The following is a 13,358-nucleotide window of genomic DNA, read 5'->3' as shown; positions in this document are numbered from 1 at the left end:
CGTATATAGGCCATTTAGAATGGTAAATACATAATTTATTAATGTTTAACTAACTAAATCATTAGTTATATATATTATAAATGGCAAATAGATGGTGTATTAATGTAAGTTTATAGTTACTGTACCATTAACAAACAATTAAATTATAATTCATAGTTTATTAATAGTTTTAGTTGCACTCATTGTAACATTTTAACACCATATTAAGTATGTTAATGATTTTAAAATGATTAATTTACCTTTAAGAAATTGGTTGAAAACATTTACCGATTAAATATGAAGAACACTTTGTTTATAAACCATCTATAAACATTATTTAGTTGCTTATTGTAAAGTGTTACCAATCATTCACAGGTCACTCTGCTCGGGCCAGTTCATCGCTGCTTGCAGCTTTAATTTATCTTGTTTTAAGAGTTAATTTGGTAACACTATACAATAACCATCAAAGTGATGTTATAGATGGTTAATAAACCGTATTATTAACCATTTACAAAGTGCTATACATATTAAATCTTTAAATGTTGTCAAAAAATGTCTTAAAGGTATATGAATCATTTTGAAATCATTTACATACTTAACATTGGTGTTAAAATGTTATAATGAGTGCAAAGCTAATAATTATAATGTAATTGTTATTGTATATTGTATATATATATATATATATATATATATATATATATATATATATATATATATATATATATATATAGTTCGACATTAAAACATATTCTATTTACCATTCCAAATGGCCTATATATGGTTTATAAATGATGATCAAACTTTAATAAACTATCTGTTTACCATTTATAAATGGTCTTTTTACCATCTATAAATGATGGTTATTGTAAAGTGTTACCTTTCATTTCTTACTTTAAGTGTTCAGCATGCTTATTTCTAGATTTAACAATCTTAATTTAAGAAATCTTGTCAAATGAAATTATCTGTCCATGCAGCAAGACCATTTCCCTCAGACTTAGTGTTTTTATCTTGTTCTTAGACACACCTTTTTTGCAGTGTACATTGTGCATGGAGGAAATTTTGCCAAAAGATATGAGAGTGACTTTTTAAGGCACAATCATGGCTGTTTTTTTTGAAGACAGCAATACTTTTCCATCTTTTTGGCCTTGCAGAGTTAATGAAGAGAAGTGTTTCTGGTCTTTTTGTGGCTCCCCGAGCGTCGTCCATGTGGCTGATGGATGAGTTGAGTTAACTGCAGCCACAAGGCAAACTGCCTCTGTGGCCTCTGGGTGCAGACAACAACAGCGAGCAGTGGCAATCCATTACAGCTAACTAAGAGCTGCTCACTGGCTGGAGAGGCTCTTGATGCTGAGGGAGGCCCGAACACTGAAGGAGACGTCGGCAGGTGGAGATAACAGCCTCCTCTGTAACTGAGTTATGGCAGGAGAAGCCAGTGGTTGAAGTGAGGGACAATGTGGTGAAGGAAAGGACAGCACAGAGAATTCCTTTAAATCTGCACTGACTCATTTTTTTGGGCCACTTACGGGGAGTAAAACAACCTCTGAAAACAGCTACACTGCAAAAAAAAGAAAAGTTGGGAGAACTCAAAATTTCAAGGCAACAAACTTCGCTAAAATTTTAAGTTGGACAATTAAACTAAATATTTTAAGTTTTGTTTTTGAGTTTGCTCAACTCTGAATTTCTCTGGCATGATTGTAACGGCGCTATGAAATGTCAGCTAATGTTATGACCACAATTTTGAGTGAGCATTGATACGCTAATGGCTACTCTTGTAGCTGTAACAAGCAGCGCCGCTAGCATCAGTTAGCCGCTAGCATCAGTTAGCCGCTAGCTTTCGCTAATGACCAAATTTCACAACAAAGAAATAAGAGTGAGCAGAACTATTGTCCCTTGTTGTGAACCCCAACTTAAAGATATAAGTAACAACAACTCACAAACTTGTTTTTGAGCAGACAACTGGCTTCCTTTGTTGTGCTAACTTACATTATTGCCCTAAATGTCAGTAATTTATATTTCCAAGTTTTACCAAATTAAATCACTGTTTTAGGCCAAAAAATACAAGTTGGCTTTTTTGCAGTGTACACTGTAAAACCCAACTTGTTGTTCCAACATAAATATCTGAGTGTCCATGCTGCAAAAGAATTTTATGTCAAGACAACAAAGACAATGGAGTTAACTCAAATTAATCTAATATTTGACTCAATATTTTAAGTTAAAATGACTTTTTGCACAAATCTTTGTTGTATTGAAAAGGGAAAATTAGTTATGATAACAGACATGCAACATTGGGTTTGTCTGGTGAATATGTGAACCAACATATCTAGCAAAATCAGCTTTCATATGTGTCAGCTGGTGATTGCAAATATATTCATTATCTATCTAGCACTGCTTTGTTTGACCAACACCTGAGAAAAAGATCTTGTTTACTACCTAGTCACTACACAGTCATCTGATCTTATCCATCCTTAATCATAATAAACATATAAGCCCAATGAATGAAAAGCTACTTTTGACATTATTTTATTCACTTTTTAACTTTTTTTATTTTGTAAAATGTTATTCTATTTAACATTTTTTATCTTATTTAGGGTTTTATTTCTCCTTTAATAATTTTATTTTTGTCTTTTGTGTATTTCATAAATTTTGAAGTCAAGTTCTAATTTAATTATCCATTATTAGATTAGATTAGATTAGATTAGACATATTTAGAAATAATAAAATAAAATAAATACATATATAAAAAGTAAATTTCAGGGGTGGGGAGTAGTATTTTGAATGAAAAATGGAAAATATAAATACAGATCAAAATTATGTAAAAGACAATTATTATCATTATTTTTATTATTATTATTATTATTATTATTATAAGTAGTTGTAGTAGTATTGTCTATTGTAATATTTTATGCACATATTTTCTATTGATTTATTGTTGTTTGTTAAAATTGTAATCTATTTTATTAAAATATTATTATTATTATTATTATTATTATTATCATCATCATCTGTGTCAGTTTTAAATAGTTATTTTTTTATTTATTTTTATGATGTACATCTTCTTGTCATGCATCTATGCTTTTGAACTACACTATTCTGGGATTGATTGTTCTATAATAATACTGATAAATGCAGCTTTAAGAGCTAATTTCATGTATCTTTATCCAGTAAAAGTCCTTAGGCTGTTGGAGGTGACATATTTTACACTCCCAGCAACGACAAAACCACCAGAAGTTTGTTTGATTAAAAAAAAGAATCAGTCTTAATGAACAGACAGAAAAAAAGAGCACTACCTACAACAGAATCAAACTCCCCAAACAGAGAATCAAACCAGAAAGAAATCGCAGCATGAGCCAGACTTTTCTTTTTACTGTCAATTGATCTCGGTAGTTTAACACTAAACCTGGAAAGTGTGAACAGATGGGGATCCTGTGTGCGTCTGCGTGTGTTCCATTTGTGCGTGTGAGCCTCTCATCTCGAAATTGGAGGCTCCTTCTGTGGCGAAGAGGCAGTTTTCAAGCGTTTTTCTCTGCTCATTACCCTGCAGAGCCTCCATCTGTCTGTAGGCCAGCCTGAGCTAATGGACCTGTCGGCTGACAGACTAACAGCCTGCTGCCAGCTGTGCTCAGTCCAACCTGATAACACAGCACAATGCACTTCAAGTATCTTCCCCAAAATGGACGGCTGGACAGCTAGATTGCACTGCAGAGGATAGGTGTGTATGTGCATGTGTGTGTGTTTTTTTTGCCTTGTATGGTTATTTGTTCATTTTTGTGTTTGTTCAAGTATCTGTGGTCTTTTTCCACTGTTGACAACAAAGATAAACATGTTAAACTATAAAAGTAAACAGCATAGATGGCTGCACATAGAAAATATCTACAAAGAACATTGATACTGAAAGCACGTCTCCCACAAACCTCATCATGGAAGATGGAAAGGAAAAGAGCAGTTTTGAAATCTGCCCATGAAATATTCATCATTTCTCTGCAGGAGGTGCCAAGATATTCACAGAGGTTTAACCTTTTTCTCTCACGAGCAAGAATTTTGCACCATCAGCACTGCATTTGCAGTGTAAGAATAAAAAACTGGGGGATAAAAACAGAAGCACAGGCCCCAGAGCTGCAGATCCAAACATTACGTAAGGTCAAGACTTCTCTTTATCGGTGCAGGCCAGTGCTCGTGTCAGCTCGGGTATGATTTGTTACAGCAGGAAGAGAAGTTTTCCCTCAGAGTCCTGGGAAATTCAGCAGCGCTGATGGAGGCGAGGGCCAAAGAGCAGCATGGTTAATAGACGCAGAACGGACTGGCCGGGTATCAGTTCTCAGAGTGACCACAGAGAGTTCAGCCACTGGTCAGTGGACAAAGTCTGTTCTCAGACTGCACCAATAATACCCTGCTACTGTACCACTCAGAGCTGCACAATAACAATCACTGTGAAAAGGGAGGAGACAGTTTGCCTGCAGTAGTAGTCCTTATATAATATGTAAAATAAAGTTGTATTTATTTACAAAAAGTGGCAGCAAATTGTCTTCGTCTGCTGTTGTTTTGTGCAACAAATTAATTCTACAACCTCTTCCATAACTGCTGGACTAACTGGAAAAAGTCAAGCTAAAAACAATTATTGGTTGTTTGTCTCCGCCAACCAGTCAAGTTACATCCTTGTCTGCGCAGACTAATGCTGATCTGACACCAAAAGATTTCCCCAGTCCCAGACTAAAAACTGAACGTCTTTAGTAAATCTAGGAGTTTTACTGGAGTCACAGCGCTCCCGTCATCTCCATGGTTCAGTTTAAGGTAGTAATCTGCTCTGTTTCATATCAGTCTTTTCCTAGTCTTGGGTTTGGATCAAATCAAACATGTTTGATATTATCTCAAGTCTCAGTGACGTTACACAATCACCAACCAATAGATAAGCGGGGGGAAAGGTCCCCGGTTCCAGACCGGCCAGTAAAACCACTTCCACAGGAAAAAGGAACATCACAATAATGCCTCAATATACATATATTTAGATGTTTCTTAGTAAAGAGAACAGTAAGGAGACCCAGTTAAAATGTATCAATAAATGTAGGCCTTTACATAAATAAGTAATAAATAATGGATGATTAATGGATGATTAACTAAATGAAAGTTGATAGAGCTGATACATATCATTATTCAATTAAACACATTATAATTAAATAGGACATAAATGTATATCATGATTTCATTTCTAGATTTTCCTTTCCTTTATTCTTCCTTATATCTATTTTTACTGTAAATAGTCAACTTTTCATGTCAGAAAAACAGAAACCCTTTTTCAGCTTTGTGAGGGGGCATTTTGTGGCGTCTTCTCCTCTTTTTGGTGTTGTTTTTTTTTCTCAACACAAACCACTGCACACACTAGAGCAGCTGGAGCCAAAAGCTGCTTCTCCTCCATATTGTAAGTTTTTACTAAGAGCATGATGGGGAAAAAATTGCTTGACGGGAAAAAATGCTAAAAGAATCTAGTTGTAGTCTTGTAAATAGTTTCCCTGCTAGATTGACAGTCTGTCTAAAATCTCAGTGTGAGACTAAAAACTCTAAACACTTGTCTTTAGATGTGAGCAGGTGTGAGCTGATAGTTTTCCGGGAGTCTTTTCCAAATCTGTTCAAAGTCTTTTGAGGTAGCATTACATAATATATGTATTTTGAAGGATATGCCATAATGCCAGCATTATCCATCCATCCATTATCCTAACCACTTATCCAGACTCTAGTTGAGGCGGGTGGAGCTGATCCCAGCTGACATTGCGTAAGAGGCGGGGTACACCCTGGACAGGTCTCCAGACTATCACAGAGCCGACACATAGAGACATGCAACCATGCACGCTCTCATTCACTCCTACGGGCTCCTTTAGTGTCACCAATTAAACCGAAGCTGCATGTCTGGACTGTGGGAGGAAGCTGGAGAGAACCCACGCTGACACAGGGAGGACATGCAAACTCCACACAGAGAGTGCTAACCACTACACCACTGTGTAGGTTTGCCAGCAATAGATATGTATAATAAATACTAAAACAATTAGATGGGTTTGTTTCTTACCTGTAAATCGTCAGCTTTTCTCTCTTGCTGGAGGTAATGCTCTGTCCCATTCTCAATGACTGTGAAAACTGCATAGAAAAAAGAAAAAAAAACACATTAATAAATGAAATCAACAACTATTTCATTATGCAAAATTACATTCTATAGCCTTGTAGAACCTGATAATGTAATAAATTCCCGATAATGTAATAAAAATCTGCACTTGAGTCCACTGAAAATGTAATAAAACCTGATAATGTAATAACTTCCCGATAATGTAATAAAGTGCATTTCCCAATAATGTAATACACTTTTTACCAATAATGTAATAAAGTATAACATTAATGGAAGGTTTTTGATCAAATCAAAGATGGCGGAAAATCCAATATGGCCGAAAAACCCCATTGAGGATGCACTGAGCTGGGATTGGCCCAAGGGTTCCAGTGATACATCCTTTGTGAAAAGCGGATGAACGGGTCAAAAGTTAACAAACATTCAACTTTGACCTGTTGGTGGCACTAGAGCTCTTGAGCTAGAGTTGATACACAGTATCACCACTTGAACTCAAGTAATGGGTGGTCTGCTGTTAAATTATTACAATATTGGGGAATTATTACATTATCAGGACTTGCGAAATGAAGGCTAACCTGATAATGTAATAACCTCCCTTTAATGTAATACTTTATTACATTATTGGTAAAAAAAAAAAAAAAGTGTATTACATTATTGGGAAACACACTTTATTACATTATCGGGAAGTTATTACATTATCAGGTTTTATTACATTTTCAATTGACTCAAGTGCAGATTTTTATTACATTATCGGGAATTTATTACATTATCAGGTTCCACAAGCCTCTTAAATATTCATTGTTTATTAGATTATATGCAAAATATATATATACCTTGGTTTATACCTTTGCTACTTTTATAAGCTTGCCAGAAAAGTGGCAAAAAATTATACATTTTGTCCCATGAGTAATTACTGTAATTACTCAATCCATCCATTATCTGTAACAGCTTCTCCTATTCAGGGTTGCGGGGGGCTGGAGCTGCCAGCTGACATTGGGTGGGAGGCGGGTGCACTCTGGACAGGTCGCCAGCTCATCAAAAGGCTGACATGTAGAGACAGACAATCATACATGCTCACATTTCATTTAGAGTCATCAATTAACCTAACACCTGCATGTCTTTGGGCCGTAGGAGGAAGATGGAGAACCCAGACCCCTCTTTACGTGAATTAACCCTTTATCGGGCGAAGAACTATATTTGGTAACTTTAGTGGATATCCAAAATGAGGTCCCCATGTCTGTCTGTGAGGTCATAGAACCACATGGATTTCTTCCAGCTCATCAGCAAATCAGAGGTAATATTTTGAGAAAAAAGTTGAAAATTTACTAGATTAAAATGGCAAATCTACAAGAAAAAAGTAGCAGATTTAAGGGATTTAAAGTGGCGAATCTGTGCGAAAAAAGTCGCAAATTTACGAGAAAAAAGTGGGAAAAAAGCACCTATTTTCTTGCAGATTCACCACTTTAAATCTCATAAATCTGCACATTTTTTTCTTGTAGATTTGCCACTTTAATCTCGTAAACTTCTTTCTCAAAATATTACCCCCGTCCCCCCGGGTCCGTATGTATGATATTCTCTAGGGTTGAAATTTGGAATTTGCAAGTATTTCAACGAGTGCCCTATTAAGGGTTAATAGAAAAGGATTTGTACAATCAACCTAACATTTACTTTTGTCTGCTGTGTAATATGACATGGACTTGGTAAGTCTTGATCCAAAGTTGTTGTTCTGACTTGAGAGGGTGTTGACTTAGCCGGAAACTAATTCTTCCGATGATTCTGACACAGGAGCTCACAAATATAATGTACTGTGGACGCACCACAAAATGATTCATTCATTTTTTAAATGACACTGGAAAATATTAAATTAGGTGGAAAAGGAAATGTTACTTTTGAGATAAACAATTTTAACCCTTTGATGCACAACATGGGTCTAAAGTGACCCGACTGAGGTTTTTTTAATTTTCTATATCTTTGCAATAAATTAATTTCATCATTCAGTATTCCAGGTTTTCCTCAATCAACTTGTTTTTGATCATCATACATCCTAATTTTTTGTTTTCATTACTTACTTTTTGAATAAAAACTCACTACCCTTCTAATGCACAACATGGATCAAAAATGACCTGTATCCATTATTTCATGTACGGCTGACTGTTTCTATTACACATCTTTGAAATAAAAGTATTTTATCATTTATTAGTCCAAGTATTCAGTATAAGTACAGTACAAATTATTATTATTATAGTATTAGATCATTTAATTGTAAATCAAATTTGGATGAATGAGTCATTTTTGACCCATGTGTGTAAAATTGATGTAATAATATAAAAACTATTTTTCTTCATAAAGTATGAAAGGAAAAATGGATATAATGATCTATTGTAATAAAACTGTTCAATCATAAAATAAATTGATTAAAAAAGATAGAGAATAGAAACACACAGCCAGCCTGAAATAACATGGGAAATGAATGCGGGTCATTTTTGACCCATGTTGTGCATCAAAGGGTTAATTCAATGGCAGCTCGAAACGGTAATGTTGTGATTGATACAGTCATGATGCTGTGAAGACTTATTATACACTCACTGGCCACTTTATTAGCTAGTGAGGTGTACCTAATAAAGTGGCGGTGTGGTCTTCTGCTGCTGTAGTCCGTCTGCTTCAAGGTTGGACGTGTTGTGCATTCAGAGCATAGACTGTAAATAAATAATGGATGTAGTGACCGTGATGTCACCCATTGGTTTGTGGCCCATTGGAAGCATCGAGTTCAGAGCTGTCATTAAGTGAAAATACAGTGAAAGGGTCAAAGTTATGAGACCAAACTGGTAAACATCCTTTTTTATATCTACATAACGTTATATATAACTTTATTGACACGTTGCCGTGGATTCGCATAGCTCTGCTTCTCTCCTGATGACGGCTCGCCTTGTTAGTGACCCGTCAATCAAAGGTAGCCACGCCCCAAATCATACGATTCTTTATCTTCTATTTTCTTCTAAATGGGGCCATTATTAGAACTATTGACATCAAATTCTCTTGAAGAAGATTTTTTACTAGCAATTGAGACAATAGTATTTTCTTTAAAAAGAAATTATGAGGTAATAAATCGAGTGAGAAGTTTTCAGATTTTGCATTGAAATGAATGGACAGATTTTTTTTGCAGCCACTTTCAGCGTCCCCTGCTGGAATTTTCGGTAGAATGCAGCTTAAGGCACTTCCTGGTTTGCCTCCTTGATTAGACCCGGAGGTTGCCGCCTGGTTAAGAGATGCTCTTCTGCATACCTTGGTTGTAACGAGGTTATTTGAGTTACTGTTGAACCAGTCTGGTCATTCTCAAGGCTCACTGGATATATTCTATTTTCGGACCATTCTCTGTAAACCCTAGAGATGGTTGTTAGATCAGCAGTTTGTGAAATACTCAGACCAACAACCATGTCACGTTCAAAGACACTTAAATCACCTTTCTTCCCCTTTTTGATGCTGCTTTGAGCTTCAGCAGATTGTCTTCACCATGTCTACATGCCTGAATACATTGAGGTGCTGCCATGTGATTGGCTGATTAAATGTGAACCTTGTAGGCAATATGCAGTGAATGCAGATTGAGCATGTAGTACACTGAAAAAAAACAACTGTTGTTTTTACGGTAAAAAAAAAAAACGGCAGCTGCGGTTGCCAGAACTTTACCGTAATAAATATGGTAACTTTTTGTAATATTACGGTAAAATTGTATTAGCTCTGTTGATTTCACATTTAAGATGCTGCCATTTTATTCCATATTTTTACCGTAAAAAAAAAAAAATCCATCAAAAGAACTGCTGTTCTGCCATATAATTGACAAGAAAATACTTTATAAATGCTGCATAAATTAAAGATTTTACCATAAAATATTACAGTAGATTTTTGTTAGAGATATGGTGTTTAGTACATTTAACAGAGAGAAAAAGTATTTTTACAAAAAATAAATGCAAAAAATACAGTGATGTCTTGTATATATATTACAGTATATTTTTGTTACAAACACGGTGCCAGTGTATTTTACAGTGGAGTAATGTATTTTTCAAAAAAATAAAAAACTGAAACTAGAATAAAATACTGTTTTGGCAGATATATACATTTACGGTGTTTCATTGTAACTGAAACTGAATTAACCCATTTATCATTTTATGTCTTTTACTGTCATGGTTTAGCAGTTTTTCACCGTCTACAGACATTTTTTACAGTGTATGCAGTATTTTTTCCATGTTCCCAAATAATATCCAGAAACAAGAGTGGTATCTTAGAAGCTTAGAACATATTAATTTCTCTTTTTGTTGGGTCAGGGCTTATTCTCTCAAGGGATTGTAGCCACGCTCCAAATAACATTTTCCACTGTCAGTGATTATCTGGACATGCTCCACTATTTTCCTAGCAGTTCTGCCTTCACTGCTCCAGATCATAAAGGGTCAGTGCCTCGCCCTTCACTACAGAGACTAATGTACAGCTGAAAAACCCCAGCCACCACTAAAGATCCAGAGCTACACACAATGCTGATTAAAAAACAGGACATTCTATAACACTGCAAAAAAAAGAAAAGTTGGGTGAACTCAAAATTTCAAGGCAACAAAATTTTCAGTTGGACAATTAAACTAAATATTTTAAGTTTTGTTTTTGAGTTTGCTCAACTCTGAATTCAGAGTATTTGTATTGTATTAACTTTTAAACCTTACTTCTGCAATGTGCTGATTGTAATGCCGCTATGAAATGTCAGCTAATGTTGCGACCACAATTTTGAGTTAGCATTGATACGCTAATGGCTACTCTTGTAGCTGTAACAAGCACTGCCGCTAGCACAAGTTAGCCGCTAGCATCAGTTAGCCGCTAGCTTTCGCTAATGACCGAATTTCACAACAAAGAAGTAAGAGTTAGCAGAACTATTGTCCCTTGTTGTGAACCCCAACTTAAAGATATAAGTAACAACAACTCACAAACTTGTTTTTGAGTATACAACTGGCTTTCTTTGTTGTGCTAACTTACATTATTGCCCTAAATGTCAATCATTTTTATTTCCAAGTTTTACCAACTTGAATCACTGTTTTAGGCAAAAAATACAAGTTGGCTTTTTTGCAGTGCAGAGGGTCAAAACAGAGCAAAAAGAGTCAGTCAGTGGGAATCAATTGATGGTTCATAGGAGGAGAATTTGATGTTGCAACCTCCTCAGACGGTCTTGCGGTGAGAGTAATAGCAGTGTGTTTTCCCCCTGTGTCACTATATGGCTTTAATCCAGATGCACACAGTGTTCGGCAACAGATACTCGCCATCATCGCTGTGTTTTCTCGACAGCTCCTGCCTGCTGCTGTGAGCCACCACTTCCTCTGGAACCTTGTCCAAGTCACTGGTCTGCAGAGATAAGAGACAGGTTACATAGTGATAGGTAGAAAAAGATACAGCAGATACAGAGATAGACAATAGATCTTAACCAGTCTATTTTGGAAAAAAACTACACTATTCTCAAAATAGTGAGAAATGGTGTCACGATTACCCAGAGCCCAAAGTGACTGTGTCATTATGTTGTTTTTGTGCAGCAAACCATAACATTATTACGAATACATTACAGCATTAACAATATAAAAAAGGAAAAGCAGCAAATCTTCACATTTTAGGAGCTGGCAAAAAAAATATCTAATCTATCTAATATTACGGTAAAATGATATTAGCACTGTTGATTTCACATTTTTGATTTTTTTTATGATTGTATTTTACCGTAAAAAATAAAAAGTAGTAGAAACGCTGTTCTGCCATATGATTGACAAGAAAATACTTTATAAATGTTGCATAAATTAAACATTTTACCATTAAATATTACAGTATGTTTTTGTTAGAGATATGGTGTTTAGTACATTTAACAGTGAGAAAAAGTATTTTTACAAAAAATAAATGCTAAAATGCTAAAAGTATAGTGATGTCTTGTATATATATTACAGTATTTTTTGTTACAAACACGGTGCCAGTGTATTTTACAGTAGAGTAATGTATTCCCCCCCCAAAAAATGTAAAAATATATATATACACTACCGGTCAAAAGTTTTAGAACACCCCAATTTTTCCAGTTTTTTATTGAAATTCAAGCAGTTCAAGTCAAATGAACAGCTTGAAAGGGTACAAAGGTTAGTGGTGAACTGCCAGAGGTAAATAAAAAAAGGTAAGGTTAACAAAAACTGGAAAATAATGTACATTTCAGAATTATACAAGTAGGCCTTTTTTCAGGGAACAAGAAGTGGATTAACAACTTAACTCTATGGAGTCTTGGGCTATTTTGTCCATTTTTGAATTCTTTTCATGTCTTTGTAAGTCATTTTGTGTCTTTTTTTAGTCATTTTGTGTCTTTTTTTTTTTGGTAATTTTGTGTCTTATTTTAGTCATTTTGTGTCTTTTTTTAGTCCTTTAGTCCAACATAAAATGTGATTTTGAATTTTTTTTTACTTTCAAAACACTATCATGCTCAATAAAGAATTTTAAATGATGCAAATGTGCATTAATTTCAGAGTACACTGAGACATTAAACTGCATCATTTTCAATTAAATTCTGGAAAAGTTTGTGTGTTCTTAAAATTTTGACCAGTAGTGTACATGATATATACATTTATGCTGTTTCATTGTTACTGAAACTGAATTAACCTATTTATCATTTTACTGTCTTTTACTGTCATGGTTTAGCAGTTTTTCAACGTAAAATCTACAGACATTTTTTACAGTGCAGTGTAGCAATCATGCTGTTTCTGAGTCTCCATTTCGAAATTATTATCATAACCCCTGTTGGGATCACATTGTCTCTGTGAGCCTCCATGGACACACACACACACACATTCACTAACAGCTGCACAGGACAGGACAGGATGGCCCAAACACAACAGCTTTCAAATGTCATCACAGGGAGTTAAGTATCCAGGCTGCACATACACTTTAGCTTACATTAAAAGTGATAAGCTACGAGAAACAGATTTCCTTGTGTGTTACACAAGGAGATGAAGGAGGCTGGAGAGTGTAGCCGTACAGGACAATCGGTCCAGTCCATCTTCAGAGCTGAAACATGAGCACCGACATCTCCCTTCATCACTGCCGGGACCACACTGCCTTTATTGGTAGTGTTTACAGCCCCGCAGTGGCAGTATCTATTTAGACCATCAGTTACAGTGTGTGTGTTTCACTGGGGCAAAGTATATAAAGTATTATACACTGCAAAAAAGCCATCTTGTATTTTTTGGCCTAAAACAGTGATTTAATTTGGTAAAACTTG

At 35.3% G+C, this 13,358-nt stretch overlaps 1 protein-coding gene across 1 annotated transcript in view; it reads right to left on the bottom strand.

Moving 5' to 3' along the window:
* Positions 1–13,358, bottom strand: part of stac (SH3 and cysteine rich domain) — a 70,516-nt gene that overhangs the window by 22,454 nt on the left and 34,704 nt on the right. Inside the window, exons 6-7 of the mRNA XM_059353010.1 lie at positions 11,380–11,461; positions 6,035–6,102 (exon numbers count right to left, since the gene is read on the bottom strand). Of these exons, the coding sequence (XP_059208993.1) occupies positions 6,035–6,102; positions 11,380–11,461 (150 nt within the window). The remainder of the gene's footprint in view (positions 1–6,034; positions 6,103–11,379; positions 11,462–13,358) is intronic.

Source organism: Centropristis striata, chromosome 16 (genome assembly GCF_030273125.1).
Source record: "Centropristis striata isolate RG_2023a ecotype Rhode Island chromosome 16, C.striata_1.0, whole genome shotgun sequence".
Classification (NCBI taxonomy): domain Eukaryota; kingdom Metazoa; phylum Chordata; class Actinopteri; order Perciformes; family Serranidae; genus Centropristis; species Centropristis striata.
Note: the sequence above shows the minus strand (reverse complement) of the source record. Positions and strands in the feature narration are given on the sequence as shown.